The sequence below is a fragment of the Aulonocara sp. 'chitande type north' Nkhata Bay genome, linkage group LG3, assembly GCF_057382095.1.
Source record: "Aulonocara sp. 'chitande type north' Nkhata Bay isolate Kocher_YH1m ecotype deep benthic linkage group LG3, A_spYH_male_GT1.1, whole genome shotgun sequence".
Lineage (NCBI taxonomy): Eukaryota > Metazoa > Chordata > Actinopteri > Cichliformes > Cichlidae > Aulonocara > Aulonocara sp. 'chitande type north' Nkhata Bay.
In genome coordinates, this window is record NC_141346.1 from 41,684,569 (window position 1) to 41,707,164 (window position 22,596).

Sequence of the window (22,596 nt, forward strand, 5' to 3'; positions counted from 1 at the left end):
GCATCCCTTTTTAATTTGGCACGTCTCTGAGCATCAGTCATAACTTTTTACACGCGGTGTGGTGTTTATTTTTTTTCTTTCCATAAGTTATGACTCGAGAGAGACAAGAGGAAATAATATTCTGCTGGCATTTCCAGCTGGTTTGCTTTGTGCCTTGCTTGTGAGCTTTTATAGCCACATAGTGCAAACTTGTGATTCCCCCCAAACACACATGAATGGTTGCACATGTGTATGTTTTCTCCCACTGAAAATGCTACGTCCAGATAAACAGTCAACTTTAAGGATAGTAAAAAGCACACCGGCTGCTTATTAACCATTTTAAAGCATCTATTAAAGTCGTCATTACTTTATTGCAGAACTCTACATTATAAGAGTTCAATTCAACAAGCTCATTTAACTTTATTTATAAGAAGTATTTAGATAAATCATTTTTAATTTGATTTTTTTTTCATTTAAGCAATTTCAATGAGGTTTTCGTTTAGCAGTTTCACCTACAGATTGCCAGCAACCTCCAACGACCACTCGCCAACTGGTCAAGGAATATACTTGTTTCCCAAGTGAGTGAAGGTTTCTCACTGGTTTGTAGGCCTAACAAACCAGTGAGCATTTATGGGGCCTCACTAAGGCCTTAGAAAGACTTTTAATCATAATTAATTTATAACAACTTCCACATCTGCTACTGATACGCAGTATTTAAATTATTACTCTACAATAACCAATAGGGGTTAAAACCACCGTGCTACTGATATGTCTGCAATTAAACAATTAGTTATTGGCAAACATACCTAACATAGGGTGTTGCCATTAATCTGCAGTAGTTGTTGCATTAGCTGACAAATATTACAAGGCCCAGGGCTTGTTTCCATCATATTTCCCAGAAAAAATTTAAAGATTATTTGATTCACAGCCATAGAAAACATTTTTATGTGTTTTCATCATTCAGCTGCTTAAATATAATAATCCAAGGATCCATCCTCATAGATGAGGAATCGCAGCTTTTAAATTAACCCTGTTGACGGGCGGCTTTCATTGGCACAAAAATGTGACTCTGAAAAACATTCATGTACATTATGTTTATTATCAGCAGCATGCCCACCTCCATCCAGCATGTGTGTGTCTGCACAAGAAGCAGAGAAGCATACCTGTGTTCCTTACCTGCGCATTTCTTACAGATGACCACACCCAGATTGACCGACGCCCACTCCGGCTGCGGCGCGCGGCAGTCGGCGCAGCTTCTATTGGCCTCTTTAAACCAGATCTTCTCTGCCACTTCATAGTCGTAGAGTGTCTCGGCAATCGATTCTTTCACTGCTTCAATCCACTCCTGCTTCTCGCGTTCTGACTCGGCCGTGAAGCTGCAACAATTGATTTTTTTATCTTATTTTTTGCCCCCACCCAACACATACCTCACTGTTATTAATTTGATTTGAGAGAGCAATTAAACAGCACAGTATCGCTTGGCAGGGGTTACGGGGGTGTGCAGTATTTGGAGTAGTTTTGGAGGGGAACGGGGGTGCTAAGTGTGTATGCCTACGTGTGATTGCAATAGCTTTGGTGAAATTGATAGGGGGGAGGGAAGGGGGCAGGTAAATCAATATGTCTCACCATGCACCTCTAAAATCTATAAAGTTCTAATGCGGGAGTGTTTTTTTCCCCCTTTCTTTCAGGATATTATTTCTACATTAGACCCAGAAAAGTTAAAAAGTGCTGATGGGAAAAAAAAAAGGGATAAACATAACCCATTTATAGCTTCAATATATATGTATATATTTTTAAATCAGATTTACACTGTTGCTCCAGCACGAGTTGGAGCAAGAGCTCTGTAAATCTGAAAAAGGCTAGGCAAAGGAGTGAGATGAGCTTGGCAATACAGATGGTGCTCCTTCTGTTGACATGGGTGCAGTAAGTGAAATTACTGCCACATGATGGCAATTTGTTAGTTGTAGCCAAGCGCATTAAGAATATTTGGGAGAATACATCATTAACAGTCACTTAGGTTTACATGCACTATAATAACCCAGCTACAATGATGAGAGCAAATATTTCAATCTACTCATGTTGCTCTCATTAATTTTCCAAAGTAAATAGATTTTTTTTTTGGTGCGCACACACACACACACACACACACACACACACACACACACACACACACAGTATAAGTCTGTTACTACCTAACAAGCCCTCATGCAGACATCTTGCAGGGACAGAAAGCAGAGGTTTCCAATGAGGAAGACAGTGTTTCATTTTGCGTGCATTTTGAAGAAGAAGCTGCTGAAAGTAATGACTATCTCAGTATTATCTAAATGTATTCCAAATGTGCGTAACAAGCAGCCTGTGTGCACGTATAAGCTGAAGCAGGAGCAAGCAAGAGACAAAGAGACAGGCAGGGGGAATGACAGATAGACAGAGATATAAAACTGAGGGGAAAGAGACGGAGAGCACCCTAGCTTGACTGAAAGAAGCACTTAGACAAGAGAAATGGGACCAGCGGTCTCCATGGTAACCTGGCAACCAGTGTAAAGTAAGACTCAAGATGTTGAGTCAGAGGGGTGTGGGTGAGGGTGGGTGGGTGAGTGAGTGTCGAGGTGAGGGTAGCCTAGAGCAGAGGATGTGCACCAGGCCAGCCTCGCCCAAGTAACCCAGGCGAGATCGATAGGTTGATTGGGTTCAGCTGTTCTGTGCCCACTGGTCTCTGCCCGGGGCCCATCAAAAGAGATGACTGCTCACACCGTCTGCTCAACTGCAACACGGCCCCGGAAAAACCACAAAGGGACCGATGGGAGGCGGCACAGGAGTATGTGAAGGTGTCAGAATTTTTTCAGATATGAAGTGAAGGCTGGGTCAAAAGTAAGGCCATAAAACAGACTGCAGCTTTAAGGACAACAGACGTTAAACGGAAGGAAAATAAAATAATTTTGAATGGAAATTTGAATCATACACCTAGTTTTCTGTTAATGAAGACCTCCAAAAATGGATGAGATTGAGAGGTTATACTGCTTTACAAGCTAATGGTAAATAATTTCTTGCATCTGCACTGTTTTTTTGGACATTTTACAAGCAGTCTTGTATTCTGATGAAATCTGTCAATTACCCTTACCAGCAACAGCTACAACCTTATATCCTCTGGTGCTATTTCATGCTGCTTCCATGTAATTATCTGGCCATTTAGAAAAGCTGAAAGTCATTTAATCGAGGGCCTTAAATCACACCCTTAGGCAGTAATAATAGCAAGTAGCTACTAAATACTTGCTATTATTATTGCAGAAGTGCTTTTCACACAGTCAAGTGTGGCTACATTCAGTGCTTTACTCAAATAAGGTTAAAAAGTTGAGTGTGAAACAAAGGCTATCATAGTTAGCTGAAACTAACCTAAAGAAGAAAACTAGGTGCGCAAAACCTAAACCTTAAAATAAATAAAAACTACATTCCTGAGAAACATGAAGACACAATACCAGTAAAACCAAACTTTCTTAGTAACGCTAATGCTAGCTAGCTAGCCAGTTAGCAATGTTCTATCTCTTTTTGATGTCATGGCAACCCCTTTGGGAATAAATAGTGTAGCGTGCTGGCAAGTCCTGAAAATTCTGCACAGGTGGCTGTTCAGCCGTATAAAAGACAGATATAGCCCTTGCAATGTTGTCCACCAGTTTCTGGACTCAATTCATATTTTAAAGCCTAGCATTTTGACTGTAGCAATGTTGGTTATTTGGAGCTATGAGTTACCATATTCGGACAAGAAATTGGATTTCTAACTTATCAGCTAAGCCTACTAAAGTCAGTCAGCAAGCTGAATCCATACACTGTAAGGATGGGATGCTCAACTATATGGAAAATAGCACTGCGCCATAAATCTAAAATCCTAATCTTTCCATTCTAGTGCTTTCCATCCAATTGTCATGAAAGTTTTGGGGTTGTTACTTTAAAAGAGGCCATACACACAATCTTTTAGTATTTACATATAAACACAAAGCCAACAACACAATGCAAAGCTGAAAACCAGCTCAAAAAGACTTCAAAGCAATCGGCATGTTGATTCTATTCTAGAAAACATGGGGGGGAATTCAGGCTACAATACGATATCGCCACTCATTAAAGTTGTAGACCAGGGGTGGGGGAACTCCAGGCTTCAAGGTTACAAACGTTCTTTTTAAAAATGCAAAGTTGTGTACTGTAGTTAATCATAGGATTAACTTGCTTTTGGAGCCAGGCTCAAACAGCTATAGGTTCTACATTTTTAGTCACTTCAAGGTTGACATTATTTCCACCCATGGAAGTGAATCCTGAAGATGGTCGAGTCCATGGAAATATATAAATGTTTTTATAGAAATTTACTGAATGTTGGGAAGAATGGTTAATAAAATTGGTGTAAATACATTACTTGTGTGCCATCTTCTTTTCCAATAAAGCTTAATGCCGCTCACGTCCGTCGATTAAATCTAAGCTAAGAGACATTTAACTAGGAAATGAGGAAAACAATTTCTTTGAGATATAGATAGCAAACGATTTCTTTGTCAGGTACAATGACATCCTAGAGTCTTCATGTTACTCTGAGCACAATGTGATATTTTTATAATTGGGTTTGTAGTCTTTATAGTAAGTTAAGCAGCTCATCTAGCTCCATATTTCATCTGAAATACAGAGTGAACAAGAAGAAAAGTCAAGCAATTCCATTAAATAAGACCCTCTAACAGTAAGTTTCAAATGCCCTACATGGCCTTCATGGTCCGCTCTCTGAAGTCAGCTTCAAGATTCCTCATTCACCCAAGGATTTAATTTGACTCCCCACTCATGAAAATGTATTTTACACAAAAAGCCCTATGACTATCAAATTTGGTAATCCAATTTTGAAGTCTAGTGGCTTGACATTCTCAGTTTCTCTGGCTTGTTATATGAGAAATAGTTTTTGTTAAACATAGCACTTATATATTGAGTAACAGCCAGTTTAAGATGGAGAACCTCAATATTTCTTGAAAAATTCATCTGGCCATGACAACTAGTCACTCCCAGAGGTGTTTATTACGGAGAGAGTGACGCACTTTTAACTGTGGATAATCAATACAGCCCCTATGACCTTGACAAGAAACCAACAAACATCGCTTCTTAGAGTTGCCCTCCTTTACAGAGAGAATCCCACAGAGCTCATATCCTGCAGTCTAAAAATTTATTTAACCACGCGTCACTGACACCACTAAATTGACCGTGTTATTCTACATGAGTGGCATCTATCATTATGTCCATCTGCAATGTTATTAATAAACAAAATCACTAAGAGATAATAATAAAAAAAATTTAAAATCACCCATCTGTGTAAAATGATCTACAATAGAGAAATGTCCAACTCCTTAAAAGTCTTTTCATTTGTACCCCGAAGACCTTATTGGGCCTTGTGTACCATAATCGACTGCATCGGTGCATCAAGGCCTGTAGCTCTGCTGAAGTCCAGCCCAGAATGCTTTGATAGTAGCTTCAGCTCATCTGTATTTTTTGGCTTTGATGTGTTTCATCTAGGGCTGCACGATTTTGCATAAAATGAGAATCACGATTTTTTGGCTTAGAATTAAGATAACGATTCTCTCACGATTTTCTTTTCCAGTATAAATATTTATTGCGCTTATTGACCCTTTAAGACCTACCATAGAACCAAGTCCGCCAGAGCTTATATTATATTTTTACATGCTGTGGAGCCATTTTTGGGAGCATTTTAAGTTGATATACATCAATACAACCATTATAGCCCAGATTTTAATAATATGTATGTATTAAGTGCATAGTAATTACATAAATTGCAAAAAAGTGCAATAAACTACAAATAAATTGAAAATCGTTTTTGTTTTTTTAAGATATATTTCTAGTTAGAGAAATTTAAGAGGCTTATCCCTCAAAACTGTAAATACAAAAAAGTTGCACAAACTAGTTTCCTACCACAGGAAATTTATTTTAAGTGTCTTCATAGTTTTATTTTTGAAATACACCAATTTTCACATACTGCAGGAAAAACGAAAATAAATATTATAATGCAAATTTGCAAAAAAAAACAGCATATGCATAAAAATAAACTATTTCCAGCAGTGCAATATGAGTCCTAAGCATCCCAGAAACGACACAGAAAGACAAAGTCAAACATAACTTTTAAAAACACAAGTATGGGCTCATAAGGCCAGATGGTAAAAAACTACATTTCCGCAAAATGACGTCACTTCTGGTTCCTGGCAGGTCAAGGGGGACATGCGATAGTTCGCGTTGATGGACGTAGGAAGTGTTATGAACAGCTGATCGGATCGGCAAAGCGTGCTTCTGGAATATTATGTTTTTGTTGCTGCATGTGCTTTTTATGCAATTTTTGCAAAGCTATATGTGGAAGGAAACCCTGACTTAGGACAAGCTGATGGCATAAGATGCAAGTACAACTCCTCCGGTTTCATATGCAAAAAAAATTATTGCGCTAGCTTACGTGATTGCAGAGCTACCGGGATTTAAAAATAGTTACGCAAAATGGAGCGTGTCCGCTCCGACCGGCTTTAAAGGGTTAACTGCACATCAACTTCGTAACAGTTGAGATTGAACATAAAAACAATAAATAAACATAAAAACAACAAATGTCTCACGTTTTGTTGTTGCCGCAAAATGTTGTACTGCTTGAAATTCCGTCTCCACCGTTGCTGGACACTGCGTGTATAGAGCAGGTAGTGCAACAATAGAAAAATAGTTGCGGGACGGCACTGTGTAGCGTTTGTCTAGGGTGTTGATCATTTTCCTAAATCCCTCGTTTGCACAGTGTTGATGGGAGCCATATCTTTGGTCAGGTGATAAGTAATAGCCTCCGTAATTTCTTTGTGCCTGCGGGAGTTCGACGGGTATAGGGAAGCGCTGTTCCCGTTATTGATATTTGGGTGGTTGACCGGGACGGATTTTCTCCTGTCACTTTCTCGTCATCCCTGACGTGCTCTCCGTTGTTTTTTCCCTGCTAATTTTAGCATCACACGGCACAGCTTCTGTATCACGTGGTATAAGGCTCCGCCCTTGTCATTTGTTGAGCAGGAAGAGTGAGCGCTTGTTTTCATGCAGATTACGTCCCGGATCAAAATGCAGTACAATCGTCGTCTTTTTTTTTTTATATATATTTTTTTTAATCGTTGTCATTTGGAAATGAGATCGCACATAAGTATGAATCGAGATCGCGATTTTCTAACGATTAATCGTGCAGCCCTAGTTTCATCTTGACAAAAGATTGTTTTTTGGGGGTTCCTATCAGTTGGTTTGCCAGTAAAGCACAGTAATAACATGAGCAGCAAACCATGTGGTAGTAGTTTTGGCAATATCTCCATACAGCTTGTTGGAAGATGGAAACGTTGTCCAAAACTTGGCAGATTTTGCGTTGGCTTTGGACACGATGAAACACAGTAGACCAACCGCCAAGAACATCAGCAGATAACACAGTACCCCAGATCATGACAGGTTGTGGAAACTTCATAGTGGACGTCAAAAATCGTGGATTATGTGCCTCTCAGCTCTTCCGTCAGGTTCTTGGACCTTGGCTTCAAAATGAAATCCAAAATTTACCTTCTTCTGAAAAGAGGAATGCTAACTAAGTATGAGTCCAGTTCTTTTTCCCTTTAGCCCAGATAAGATGCCGATATTGTCGCTGGTACATGAGTGGCATGGCATTAGCAACACAACAGCTGGAGCTCCTTTCCAGAAGACCTTACAAGACTGTGCGTGTTGGTGCTTGATGCACTGAAACCACCCTCAGTCCCCCTATGGAAAGCTCCCAAGTTCTTGACAATCTTCTCAAGACTACAGTCATCCCTGTTACTTGTACACTTTTCTTTTCCAGTCAGCTTTCCATTAATATACTTCAGTAGAGAACTCTGAACAGCCAGCCTTTCAGCAATGACCTCCTATGGCGATCCTCCTTGTGCAGGGTGTTAATTATCATGATCTGGACACCTGTTGAATCAGCAGTCTTTCCCATGATGATGGTTCTTAGGACTTAACTAGACTGAGAGATGCACTGTGTTTACACTGTGTGAAAAGTAATTTACTCCAACTTGAAATAAAATGAAATTCTAATAATCTGAGATACTGGATTTTTTATTTTTCATGACTCACAAAGCATATTCATCAAAAATAAAACATAAAAGACTTGAATTTCTGCACATGAGATGTAATACATATTTGAACATGTATCCTTTTCAATTAAACTACGAAAAAATAAATTTTTAAAGATTTTCTCGCCTTTTGTGGGTTTTTTTTACTTTTTATTTTTTAGATGAACTAGTAGAAGTGTGCGCAAGCCACAGGCTGTTTGAGTTCCACTCTGAAGCTGTGTGTGAGCACACATGCTGAAAACATGAAGTGGCCTTCAGCGGACACTGTAATCATTCCTCCCATTGGAAACACAAAAAAAGACCTCAACAACAATTACACTGAAAGTGATGGCAGACAAAATCCACAGTTAAAAAGAAATAATGTGCAAATACAACACCGGAGCCCGGCAGTTTTCACAGACAGGTGCAAACAGTAACGCGGCAGAAATGGACACGGGGACGGTGACTAGAGAAATATAACCACCATTTTAAGGGTCATTTTCCAAATTACGAACGCTTACCCCTGGTGATTTCTAGCAATGATTTCTTAATGGCTTTAGAGAGAGCTTTTTTATTTTTACGCTATCCACCTCAAGATCGCTTTCTGTTCACTTGATACAATGCAGCTGAAAGGAATCAGTGGGCAACAGATTACATTTGAAAAACTTTACAGTAATGAGTCCTTCAAAAACCAAAGCTCCCGCACTCAGAACAGCCCAAACACCAGGCTGCCGAGAGCTTTCATTACCAAATACTTTCTGTCCAAGGCAGAAAAATTGTGAAACTGTCCAAAGACCTCAATACACATCAGACAAACAAAAAACAAAGCAGACAAACATGGATTTTCTCCAATATGCCCTTGAGCTAGGCATTTATCTGCAGCTTTACTGTAGCACAAGTGTGTTCTGATCATGAGCCCAAAGTTTTTCTCTCTCCCCAAAGTTGAACGTCTTTGCCTGCCGACGTCTCCTCTCCTCTGTGCCTCATTGTCATTCCCTCTACTCTTAAAAGTTTGCTATTGTATCCAACACAACGGACCGTCCACTTAACGGCAGCGAAAACAATAGAAAAGCCAAAGTGAGTCTCCACAGCTTAAAGTGATTAGATGAATTTCTCACTAATCCCCACCTTGAGCAGGTAGGAGAACGCTCCCAGGGCTACCAATCGATTTGATACACACTCTCACACAGAGATACACACACACTCTAACCTTTTCTAAAATCATCTCATCAAAACTATTCGGGAGCTCATTTGTGTTCGGTTTTTTGGGGGTCCTTACAAAATGGCAATTACATCCAGCGTATTAACGAAGGTGCCAAACGATGGGACCATTAAGGGAGCTGACACAAACAGATCGATCGGATATACAACAGACACGTGGAGGAATGAGAGCAAAAATAAAAATCTTTACGCAAGGCAACGGGCAACACAAAAAAAAGAAGAAAGAAAGAAAAAAAGGAAGGGCTGAAAAGAGGAAACGGTGCAAAAAGCACACGCAAACAAACGAGCCGTGCTTTGTCCAGGCAGCTGTGACGGTTGTATTCTAAATGGGCCATTACAGCACAAACAAGCAGCACGCTCATTGATCGCAGGCCCACAGGACTCGAGGCACCTGAAAGGCTTTGTGCCCTACAGAGGCAGAGATACCTGTACAAAGCTCCCAGAGGAGACTTCATAAAAAAGCATGGTGATCGTGTATGCCCCGCTATGATCAATATGTTTATAGTTTGTAAGAGGCGGATGCGGTGAGTTACAAGATGCTCCGTCACAGTGATTTGACAGGAGTGCTGCTAAATGCGGTAAAAGCAAACTTATGAAAAGTTTCTCTTTTGTCTCATTAGAGCTCAGGCTTAACTTTGTGACACGGCTGCTCATTAGTTACACCCCAAAGGAAAACAAAGGGTAAAAAGCGCATACATTTGTATTAAATGAGCCTCCGGACTAAGACCACCAGGTACCGGAACAGCTTCTTCCCCACAGCTGTCAGACTCCTGAACTCTGCCTCCTGACATCTGACCCACGTTAAACTCATGGACTGAACATACACACACCCACAATGGACAACTGTACCCTCAAACACAATAATAACATGGACTGAACCACCACTCACAACCACTAGCACTTTATATAGCCTCTGTAGAAACTATCTACACCCTCACTTATCTTAACTGCACTACTGTATAGCTCTGTGTAAATAATCATTCTGTACATTCGATAATCTTTAATCCTACAACTGTTTACAACTTGCATAGTTTCCATTTCTGTATAGCTGTATATCCCAGATTCTGTAAAGTTATTTATTTCATATTCTGTATAGTTTTTCATATTTATATCCTGTTCATATCCTGTACATAGCTTGTACTCACTACAGCCTGTACATACTTATAGTTATAGAATATTCACAACATACTTCATACCGTGTACATTATAACATACCATAATAGACCCATTTCTGTAATATACTCACATATCTATATTATTGCTAATATATATTGTAATATATCTATATCACTAAAGCACTTCTGGATGGATGCAAACTGCATTTCGTTGCCCTGTACCTGTGCATGTGCAATGACAATAAAGTTGAATTCTATTCTATTCTATTCTATTCTAAATGACTGACAATGAAAATAAGTTTGGTTCAATGGCTTTGACTGAGCTCCTGTTTAAGAAACTTTTTTTTTTGTTTGTTCAGATATGTAACCACTAAGGTCACGTTCACATCTGTGGTTCTGCTCAGCTGGTCCAGAAATGAAATATTAAATTTGCAGCCTCGTTATTTAGATCTGCCACAAACAAACCACGAGGAGTAAAAATGGAGCCTGGCAGACCGACAGGTAACTCGCTGATTGGGCGGGCTTAATGATGAAATCCTGCATCATCGTTGCAGGGCAAAAAAGTTGGTCAAGTTGTTTTGTCCAGGTTGCATAACAGAGCAATTTGTTTCAGTCTCAGTTTGTCTGCCATGAATTAATCGTTTGGTCTGCAAAATATCCTACAATGGCAAAAAATGTCCATCAATGTTTCCTTGAAGGCGAGGTAAGGTTTGCAAATTGCTTCTCTTGTCTGTTGATAGACTGAACATATTCAACATCTACTACAGAAGACCAAGATGATACTCAATTATGTATTTCATCGAGTCCTTGCAGATTAATTTGTTTATGAAAAAACTGATCATTTCAGCTCTAAATCTCTCAGCTGTTTTCAGAATCGTGCACATTTATCTGAAGAGAGCCAAAAAAGTAACGACTAATGTTTAGTATTATTAGTAGGAAGAAGCATTGCTTCTCTTATACCATGTGTAACAGGCAAATCGTGTTATCATTTTTATTATTATTTTTACCTCTCAAAGAACAAAGTCTATGATTATACCAGTGGACAACGCCTTCGCTATTACAGTAATGTCCACAGGTTCCTGGATGATGGCCCTGTTTTATGTGACTACAGCAGATGGTCTCATTTTTATTTTAGTTTCACCACATCTAGGTTTAGCTTTTAGTTTGGTTTTAGTTAACTATAATAACCTTCATAGTTAGGCTAACTTATGATAAGATTGTTGTCCGTATTTTACTTTTTATAATTGTGTTTTTGAATGATTTAGATTAACGGTCACCGACAGGAAATACTTCATCTTTGGAGGTCAGCTATCAGCCACTCGTGACACTTCCTATGGAGTTCCACAGGGCAGCTATCTGAGCCCGTTAATGTTCTCACTATACATGTGGCCGCTTGTTAATCAGACAGCATAATATTTGCTACTGTGGTTATGCAGATGATACACGGCTATATGTTCCTGTAGAGGCAGTGATGCTTTGACTAAACTCTCTATTACTGTATTTAATTGGCAGTAATATCAAATATTATCTATTCAGAAGTTTGGGACATTAGCAACGAGTGTAAAACCACAAGTTAAAAGTTTTCTTTCTCATTCAGATTTGAGCTTTAAAGCTCATATTAAATCAAACAGTCATTTAAGTGATTAAAATGCAACTTTAATTCAAGGGGTTTAACCAGGTATTGTTACAGCCATTTTTATACATTTGGAGAGCCTAACCAGCAACAGTATGATGGCCAGGTGAGGACTGTTTTATCAAAAATTAAGTATAGAACTTGCATTTGGTACTAGAACTCTCAATATGACGTACCAAGAGATGTTAGTGCAGGTGAGGGAGACCATCATTACACAGAAAATACTACATAAATCTACCAGGAAAACAGCAAAAACGTTAGCAGCGGCCAAAGTTAACAGTCTGCAACAATCTTCTCAAGAATAAATGCACCGACCAGCTGACCATGACAACTAAACTAGATGATTACAGGATTGTTTTCTCAGTCTGGAAAACTCCTTCACAACATCTAATCAAGTCAAAAACACTCTCGAGGAGGTAGAAATATCATCATCAAGTGTCTACAATTACTGGTTACACTTAAGAATAAGGAGGACGGATTAGAGACTGCCAGAAAACATCTACACATCTCTAGTGTTTAATGACCATGTGACACCTGGTAGAAGCAGCAGGATGAACTGTGCAGTGTACAGGGCTTTACTGCCCGCTCAGATTCAGACAAATGCTACAAAAGTGCCTGGATAATGAACCAAAGCATATTGCAGGAGTCTCACGAGGCAATTGGATATTTTTCAATGGCCAAGTCAGTCATCTGATCTCAACCCAAAAGGGCAGCTCATCAGTTATTAAATACAAAACTGAATGCAGAGACTCACAAACAAGCAGCAACTGAAAGTGACTGCAGCAGAAGCCTGGTCTAACCAGAACCTACAGGGACAAGAGAGTAACTGTAGAGCCAGATCACTCGCATATCACAGTTACTTGGTTATATTTGCACATAAGCACCTTATAAGTATATTTATTGCCTCCTTGTGTGTGCACACAGTGTACATGTGCATGCCCTGTACTAGAAAATATATCTGTGAAACTCCACAACACTTAATACAAAAAACATATATATTGAAACAAAACTGCTGAACACAATGAGCTTAGAGTAGCTAATTAACATCATGATGATATAATTAGGTGAACAGCTGAAACTTGCACACGCTGAATTGTGCGCACTAAATCAAATACCTGTCTTTGAGGTTGATGAACTGCAGTTGTTTTCTTTATGCACCACTGCTGATATGTGTGTGTGTGTGTGTGTGTGTGTGTGTGTGTGTGTGGGGGGGGGGGGGGGGTTCCACCCCTCAATTTTCAGCAGTTTTCTTGCCTGTGGCATCTACACCGTTATATGAAGATGAAGCATGGTTGTGTTTTCACAATTTTTGTCATTGACTTGGTACTTAAGCCAAGACTGCAAATGCATCTAATAAGTCAAGGATTTAGCCATGAACTTGCTGAGACCTGACAAAAGAGGCATCTTCAATCACTGCAATATAGCAGAGATGCAGTTAATGTGTGGCTGTTATTGTGTAGTTTGACTCCACTTTTTCAGAGGCTCTGCTAAAACAGTGTTTTAAATCATTTTCACTAACAAAGTAACACTTCTCATCCAGCTCCCTTCATCAGCACATTTGACTGTATCAGCTTAATTGAACTCTTGTTTTTCACAGATAAGGAGCGAGGGATAGTTTTCTTTTTGCACATTTCATTAAAATGAAGGGAGGAAATGAAGTGAGGTGTTAGGCAGGTAGCACGTACAAAAAGAACAAAAACAGAAAGAAATCAACTTCTTCCAAACAGCTACATCTCATTAATATTCACTCCCAAAAAATACAAGATACTGGTGAATAAATTCTCCACCTCTGTTACAAGAAAGAAAGAGGCCACTATGTGAATATTATTTGACTGAAAGTTCCCTAAACTCTTATCATACTGTGTGACTGTTAATACCCTCAATATATGAGAGCAGCTTAACTAAAACCCCTGTCCTCACCCTTTACTGTAGCCGTAATGGATGGTTTGTGAGATATGACTTCTGAGATTAGAGTAAAGTGTAACAAGAGACTTATTGTAAGGACATTTCCTAAACTGTGTGGCTAGAATTAGAAGATGATCCTGCAGGATTTGTTTGTAAGAGAACTGGAAATCATGTCTTGACTTCCCACAGCCTCCTATGGTAAGATTTAAACAAATGTGGAGGTGTACAATGTCAACCTGGCTAAAAGAGAGTCTGTATCGAAGGCGAGGGGCGCCATCATTTCCAACATTCGTCTTTGAGAAGATGAAAAAGAAATAAGAAGCAGAGTATGTGTTAAGGTAAGAGCTGAAAGATCAAACGGATAGAGTGCACTCTTCTCTCACACACATAAAAAGACAAATCAAATATCACGTGCAGCCGAGCATGAATAGCTCTTTGTTGGTGGAAAAAGCGTGCAGAAACATGCCAAGCTACATGCCGTACACATGCTGGTGAGGCAGCCGTGCACAAACACAAATGAAGAGTAGACATACCAGAAGTTTTTGAAGGGCGTGTTGATTTCAAAGCCCCTGCGGTCCACATCTCTGATGTTGGCAGCGGTCAGTTCCACTTCAGCGACAGCCAGCCCCGCTTTGTAATCCTGAAAATCACAAACACAAAGATAGAAAAAAAATGATAACCATTTAACAGATTGTTCACATTTTCTCAGCAAAAAATATAAAAAGGAACCGTTTATCCTCTTCTTACATTACAGGATTGAGTGTTTACCTCACTGTTAAATATGGAGCTAAAGCCACAAGATCGTTAGCCTAGCATTAAGGCTAGAACCAAAGAGAAACAACTGGACACAAACACTCGTTATTTCTACATTTTTTTTTTCATTATTCTTTTCACCTGCATCTTTGCAACAAAACAAACAAGCATGACCAAACGTTTCGTAATTCAGAATACACAAAACATAAGTCTTTCTTTTAAATTTTTAACAGAGAGGCTAGCTAAGCTAAGCTAATATTACATGACATTTACGCTAACATCATGTTTGGAAAGTACACAATTAAATACCTTGAATCTTCTCAGCTTAGTCTTAATAAGGATGCAAATAAGTATTTTAATGAATTAAAATTCACTGTACTTTGAATTGCTTTTTTAATTTTTATTCTAGCTCATCAAACAAGCTAATAATCTCAGCGTTCTCCTACAAAGAGAAAGAAGTCTGGGGCTTTTCTGTGTGGGTTTTACATGTTCAACCCATGTCTGTGGAGTCTCTCCAGGTACTTCAGCTTCCTCCCACAGTCCAAAGACTTACATTTGGTTAGATTATCTAGTGATTATAAATTAGCCATATGTATGAATGTGACCATGAATTGTTGTCCATTTATATCTGTTATCCCTGCAACAGCCAGTTCAGGGTGTAGCCTGTGTCTTGGCCCTTGTCTCTTAGCCCTCCATGACTCTCCATGACTCTCAACTGGATAGCTGGAAGAGAATAGATGCATGAATAGATGGATGGATGGAAGGATGGATGGATGGATGGATGGATGGATGACCATTATAAATGCAGGTATTGAAAGACTGGAAAGTAGCTAATATCGGCCTGCTGCCAAACCGGTCGGACTCTATTAATGTTGTGCTTATTTGCCTCTTAAAGGCCCCTTTTATCTTCTTAGTAAATAAATAAGCATCAAAATTGATTGTGAAGTGTTGGCCTAACATGGCATTCTGAATTGTACTGAAGCAAACTGCGAAAGTTTTTTTTTCCTCACTAAAAGAGTGTTACTTTCCTGTACATCTTTATTTCCCCCACTTTTAAAGCACAGACATATGCTTCAAGTTGAAAATGAATGCAGAAAATATTAAAAACAATGTTCCCTAAGGGGCCCTGCAAATATTTGGCTTCAACCACTGGGCAGCACTTCAAGCCCCTTCTGGTCAAATTACAGACCCTGCTTAATAAGGTGGGATCAACAGGTCAGCTCATTAAAGTCGCAACCTGTTACTCAAATGAGGCTTGAATGTCAACACTGAGGAAGAAGCACAGTCACAGCTGTATATTATATAGTATATACATAAACACACACAGGAAGTGGATATAATGTTAGACTCGTGAGAGGGACCTGCTGAACTGTCATTGACTTTCTTCCTCTCCTCACCAGTGACGCACAAACTGCCTCTGTATGTGGTGTGCGTGTTTGTGTGTTGCAGAGATACACTGGGATAAGTGTGTATGTGTGTGAGACACATAGAAAGCAATAGAAACCAGAAAGAGATAGGGAGAGTATACCTGCGCATAACAGCAAAGCTCTGTTAAAGCCAAAAGTTTCATCTCGGGAATCCAAACCAACCCGAGCTTTCAGCTTCAATGTTTTCTGAGGCACATTTCAGAAAATAGGGGTTATGTGCAAAGGCACAGTTTTCACAAGTTCCACTGTAACTCTACATGCCCCTCCCTTCTCCCACTTCACCCTCAACACTCACAGCAGTTTAGACCATTTTCTATAGCCTAGAGCTCCGAGCCAGAAAGAGACGGAAAAACAGACGGGGAGACGGAAGAAGCGCACCCACTCCCACACATATAAGCAAAATATCAAAACAGAGCCGAAATCCGAGGGGTTCCAACTTTACAGTAAAGAATAATACACACTCGAAAGCATCCCTGATGCACTGAGACAAAGCCAAAAAGACGTGACTCAAAAAGATGAGGGTGACAAAGAGCGCGAGAACACAGAGGAAGGGAGAGACCGGTGAGAACGTGCATGTGAAGGGAGGTCATGATAATCCTCACTGAGAGTGGGTGAGACAGGCGAGGGGTCAGCTGAGCAGTTAACAGAGAAAGTGCGTGTGTTTGTGTGTAAAAAGCCAGAATAAAACACCATCTTCACAAATACTCCAACAGCGAATTACAAATACTGCTTAAGTGAGGAGCACTAAACGCTGCCACGCTGTGCCAGCTATAAATCATGTGTGTTTTCTGCGCTAACTGTTCATCAGCAGCGAAAACAATTTGCACTAATTACGCCCAAACAAAGGAGGAAATGAATCTACGCCATCGACGCTGATTAGGCGCTTTTTTTGGAAACGCACGACCTAGCGGTGAGAAGACGCGCGCACGTGTGTGTGCGCATGTTTGTGTGTGTGAAGGAGAAGAGCGCTGCCATATCTCTTGCTAAATAATTAGCAACCACCTTCTCAGAGCAGCCAGATTTTACAGATTGCAATCCAAGATGGAAGTTTACTTAAATATTTTTTCATGCTGCAGCATTTCCAGCCTGATCTTTTTGCTATTGTGTGGGCTGGATCAATTGAGGCTAATGTTGTCAAAATCTTCATTTGGCCATCGTTAGCCCCAATTAGACTACTTCAAACAAATTTAGAGGACTGTAGTGAAAAGCGCGACCAATTATTCTCCCGTCCCACAGTTCCGCGCAACGATACCAGGAGAGGACAACGAGGCAGCGTCATGCGGAGATCCCGTGAAGCTTTATGAGTAATTAAGACCCTTTGATTTCACAAGAGGATGACATAAGCGACGGAGAGAAAGAGAGAGATAATGTGAGAGTGAGGCTTGTATGGCCAGGTCCTAATTGAGCTGAAACTTTTGACGCGAGGGCCTCGAGGGCAGCAAAAACTTGCCTCTCTCTCCTATCAATTACAGCCGTGTACAGTTGTTGCTCTTTTAAGTTCAGCGCGTTCAGAGGTTTGAAGACGCATGACGCTGTAATGAGAGCGTGGGGCTCATGGAGTAGAAATGCAGTCTCCTTCAAAGCTCGCAGTTGCCGTCCGTTCAGATCAGCAGAGGAGCTCGATGTGGCGTTATAAAAGAAAACACACGAAAAGCCCCGCAGAAGGACAAACGATTTACATGGAAGAAAAAGAAATGACAGCAGAAGGATGTCTGCATGTGTACGCGTGCATGCAGGCATGAGTGTTCACGCCTGTCTGAATGCATGTGCCGAGAGGGCAAAGCAGTCACCTATATCTAATGACCCTCATCTCACTCGGGCAGCCAATTAGAGAGTTGGGTGTTAGCGGCCATCCAGCCCTCACCACTCGTTACCTACCCAATATGTGCTGCAGCCTCCTGCCCTCTCCAATTAATTCACCAAGTATGGAGGGATGGAGAGAAGAAGCAAAGGCATTAGAGGTAAAAAAAATAACCCTTTTTACAACTGCTGAGGGGTAGGAGGCATTAATGGCGCTTATAGGAGGAGAGAGAGGGGAAAAGGCCCTAAGGCGAATGTTCTCACGCATGTGTATGACTTACTACTTGTGGTCCATATGCAAAGCATCTCAGGGAGGTGAAACTAATTTTTTATTTTAAAAAAGTAAAAAAAAAAAATCAGCTCATATCAACAAAATCTCGAGAACTGTTACAAGGCGTGAAGGACAAAGTCTCGCTCACGCTTAACCTCGTGAATTCTGCACAAAGGCCGTTTGGAATATTCCAATTATTTCTCTCAGAGCTTTCCAAGTCAGTCGCTTCTCAGCACAGAGCCGCTCTGAAAGAAACCCAGACAAATAGAGGCAGGGCTCCACGTCTATCTCCAATTCCATGACCACTCAACCACTTAAAGCTGCTCTAAAAGCATGCAGGGTAACACCGTCTCACACAGAGGTAGGCGAGTTTAAAAGAGCACACATGGAGACAAAAGACTATTTGATTATTTTAAACATCGGGCGGCGAGGCAGCGAAGGGCAGCGACAGGGTGGAGAACACGGAAGTCACATGAACGCATGAAGACAAGAGTTTGATGTCTTCAATTTCTGTATTCCTCAAAGTCGGTTGAGGGCGCGTTTCAACCAACAACCAATAAAAGACACATTTTTGGTCATTTGGTTAAAACATTTTCACAGAGCTTGACTGGGGATCCTGCAGGTAGCTGTAAAGACTTTTAAGACTCTCACAGCTCTTCCATCGTGAGATTGTCTGGAAAAAACATAAAGATCATAGGTTTCTGTAACTAATAGCACATGACTCCAACGAGCGTCAGTCCACCCGGACCTTAGCATGCACAGACCTCAATCAGGGGGACTTTGATTATTCTGAAACTTTTATTCTAGCTCCAGTAGAAGGTCAGATTCATTTGGTTTATTTCCCCCATCAGCCTCAGCTGCTCTTTGTTCTAATTAACAAATGCTAGCATGCAAACACACAATTAATACCACTTTCAGACAGCTACAAGAAGCATCGCAAATAATCTTCTCGGTGCAACCTTCATTTGACTACAGCTGACAGCGTCTGCCCACAGACCTGACAACACACGACAGTGTCACAAACACACAAGACAGTCATGAATCTTTATTTGTGTGCAGCTGAGATCAGATGAGTCCTGAGTGTGCGTGCAGCAATGACTAGGAACAGCAACGTGTTTGCTGGGCACTGCAGCAGGTGTAAACTTACTGCATGATGGTGTTTGATTACAATAAAGTTAAAATTATTGAAAGTGCAACCCCACCGTGAGCTTTTGTCTAGTCGCAATTTGTGGTCACATTCAGTTTTAGCTTCACATGCTGTCTGGTCCATTTTCTCGACTCACGATGTTACTGAAAATAGTGTGATGGCAGCGCAGGCTTCAAGGCTGTCTATATGTGATAGACAACAACTGCGAACAGAGACACAAACCTTTGGCAGCGAAACGCTTTTATATTCAGATTGGCAAGAGGTCAGTAATGCTTCTTTTCCACTAGCGCCTTACTCCAGGGGTGTCCAACTCCATCCATCGAAAGCTGGTGTCCTGCAGGTTTTAGATGTGTCCTTGATCCATCACAGATTTCAATGACTAAATTATCTCCTCAACATTTTTTGAAGTTCTCCAGAGGCCTGGTAATGAAGTAATCATTTGACTCAGGTGTGTTGACCCAGGGTGTTATCCAAAACTTGCAGGACACCGGCTCTCGAGGCCTGGAGTTGGCCACCCCAGGCCCCTGGCCTCAGCTGGACTCTGTTCTTAGGGATTTCCATTAGGTGGTAGTCCCCAGTACCAAGTACCAAGTACCTTTTATAGTACCTACTTGGCAAGAGTTCCAAGCTAAGTCAATAGGTACACGACGAGGTGCAGACGTTTTAGTGACAGATCAACCAGCTGGTATACAATCGCCTCAATGCCCTCCATTGTATGTATCATACAAATGAAGTCATGATACTTGAGGTCGCCTTGCTATAACAATCCCACCCACATTAAAACGCCTGAAACTGAATAAAGTCAAGTCGAGTCGAGCAGGTGCTAGTAAAAAAGAGGCCTAACGTGACTGGGTATAAAAAGAGCACCTTAGACAGGCAGAGTTTCTCAGAAGTAAAGATAGGCAGAGGTTCAACAATCTGCAAAACTCTCTCTCCAGTTTCAGAATGATGATGTGCAGACTGGTTATCTCTCATCATCCACAGTACGTAATATGAAAAGAGAAATCTGTGCAAGTAACATGGTAACATCTAGAAAGGCACCATCAGACTAACATATGGTCGCGTCAACACGACGTCTTTTTCAGGGAGAGCCTTGAATATTTTTTGCCCCCTCGCTAGTCTGATGATTACATTTGTTCTGTTTGTTGTGTCTTTGAATACATAACCAGTAACCAGCTCACCAAAGCTTGTTTTAGTCTTATTGTGTTAATAACCAATCAAATTAGTACTGTCAAAAAAGTGGTCTGTACTGATGAACCCAGAGAGATTCATTACCCCACAGTGCAATTACCTTCTGACCATTTTTAGCATCTTGAATGTTTTAGTTTTTCTGCAACTAAGCGGCCTTTGGTGCTCTCACTGCTACATTTCAGCAGGCAGCTAAGACAGGAAAGTACCACTGAACACAGGATAGTAGCTAAAAGGAACAGTATTTAATTTGTAATTAGTCAAACATTTTCCATTGCAATCAACTTAATATGCAAGTGTTGTAATCACGGCTTCCAAGTATGAAAAGAGAAAGAAAGGCAGGTGTAAACTGCTCTTGTTACACAGCAAAAGATTTGAATTTGTTATCTTTCAGCTAAATCAGGTATGAAGACAAAAAACGAAGAGCCTTGATCTCAAATTCAGTCGCAGCATCAGTGCTACAAAACGGCCTCGAAGTCTCTGGATGATGTTAAGTCTCACAGAGAAGATCTTGTGAAGAGCAGAGAATTTAATTAAAGCAAAGATTAATTAAAATTTCAGTCGCAATCTCATTGTGTACTCTCCCCCCCCTCCTTCCACCAGGAAAGGCTCTACTGCATGTTGAAAGTTTTCATTTCAGCTAAGATTTAACTTGGAACTGGGAGGAATTCTAAATTATACACAAGATGACAGCGAGAAATATGATCATTCAACCATCAATCAATCCCTCAGTTACCAGAGTGAAAACAAAGTGGGCAACACTTGTGATGTACGACACGATAAGACAAGTCACTCTGCTTGTGCCAATTTGCCTATGCAGGGCATGGCAGAGAGATGGTTCTCAGAGTAACCGTGTGTGTGTGAGAGACACACTTTGCGCACTGTCTGACTTTCTTTACCTTGGTGTTTAAGTGACCTTAACCACAGCTCCATCACGGGGCTTACGGTCCATGAGAAATGGGGTAGGGGTGTTGAAGGAGGAGCTGGGAGGATGATGTTTCCAATAGCTCGTTCATCATGTTAGATTAAATACTCCACTCCACTGAACTTGAACAGGGCTATGGTCTACCTCCCTCCCTGTGCTCTTGCTCTCCATCACTCTCTCCTTTTCTTACAAAACCACCAACGCTCGATTCTCACTCATGCAAGCCCTGCACCGAACTGGTCTTTCCACCCTGTTCACTTCATCTTCCTACTTCCATCTCTCAGTTTCTGACTCTTAAGTCTCTTGTCTTTCATTTGCCGCCTGCTTTCCTCCCTGCAAAATGCACCGCAGCTGCTCCTGCATTTATGCCGAGGATTTAGCTTGTAAGCTAAAATAATACAATTAATTTGTTCACTCCCCGATTCTCTCTTTCCATCCGATTCTCCCGCTGTCTCAGATCAAGGAAGTGGAAATGTGCTGACAAGGAGTGATACCCAAAAGAGAATTCTAACAAAGATGTTTGTTCAGGCTAATGAAGAAAATAATGAAAGGCAAACAACAAAACTACAAGAGCGAGCGAAACGAAATGAGAGCCGAGGAGGGATGGAAATGAGTCGAATGCATGTAGCATTATCAAATATGCACACAAATACGTGTCAGGCACTTTAAGAAATAGTATCACGGCTGTGAGGTATCTTTCCATCTCAGATGTTATATCTCGCTGTCGGGACAGGAGCAGGCAGAGAACAGGGAAGCTGTACATGAACAGGGACTATCAGGGTTTAATTGGACTGACATCAAATATGAGAGACTCAAGGGAAACTTTAAGAGCAAACTTATCTCTTCTTTATTTTATGACTAAAATGGAGATGGAAGGTCCACAACAACAAAACAAAGCTGTACATTAACACCAAGTCAGCTACATCAGGGGCGTTTAATTATTTTGTTCCTATAACAAGCATGCTAATGTGCATGTAAAGTATTAATACCACCAAGAAGCCTCATGAGTACTTGTAATAATTGTACTTGTAATAATTTGAATATATACAAAGGAGCTTGCAAAGAAAAGTGAATATATACACTACTACAGTAAAGCTAAGTGGTTCATAGTTTATGGTGTAGCT

At 40.6% G+C, this 22,596-nt stretch overlaps 1 protein-coding gene across 2 annotated transcripts in view; it reads right to left on the reverse strand.

Moving 5' to 3' along the window:
* arap2 (ArfGAP with RhoGAP domain, ankyrin repeat and PH domain 2) overlaps nucleotides 1–22,596 on the reverse strand; it is a 169,763-nt gene that overhangs the window by 95,696 nt on the left and 51,471 nt on the right. For both annotated transcript variants that reach the window (XM_086281238.1, XM_086281236.1), the window contains exons 10-11: nucleotides 14,495–14,601; nucleotides 1,156–1,355 (exon numbers count right to left, since the gene is read on the reverse strand). In XM_086281238.1, the coding sequence (XP_086137364.1) occupies nucleotides 1,156–1,355; nucleotides 14,495–14,601 (307 nt within the window). The remainder of the gene's footprint in view (nucleotides 1–1,155; nucleotides 1,356–14,494; nucleotides 14,602–22,596) is intronic.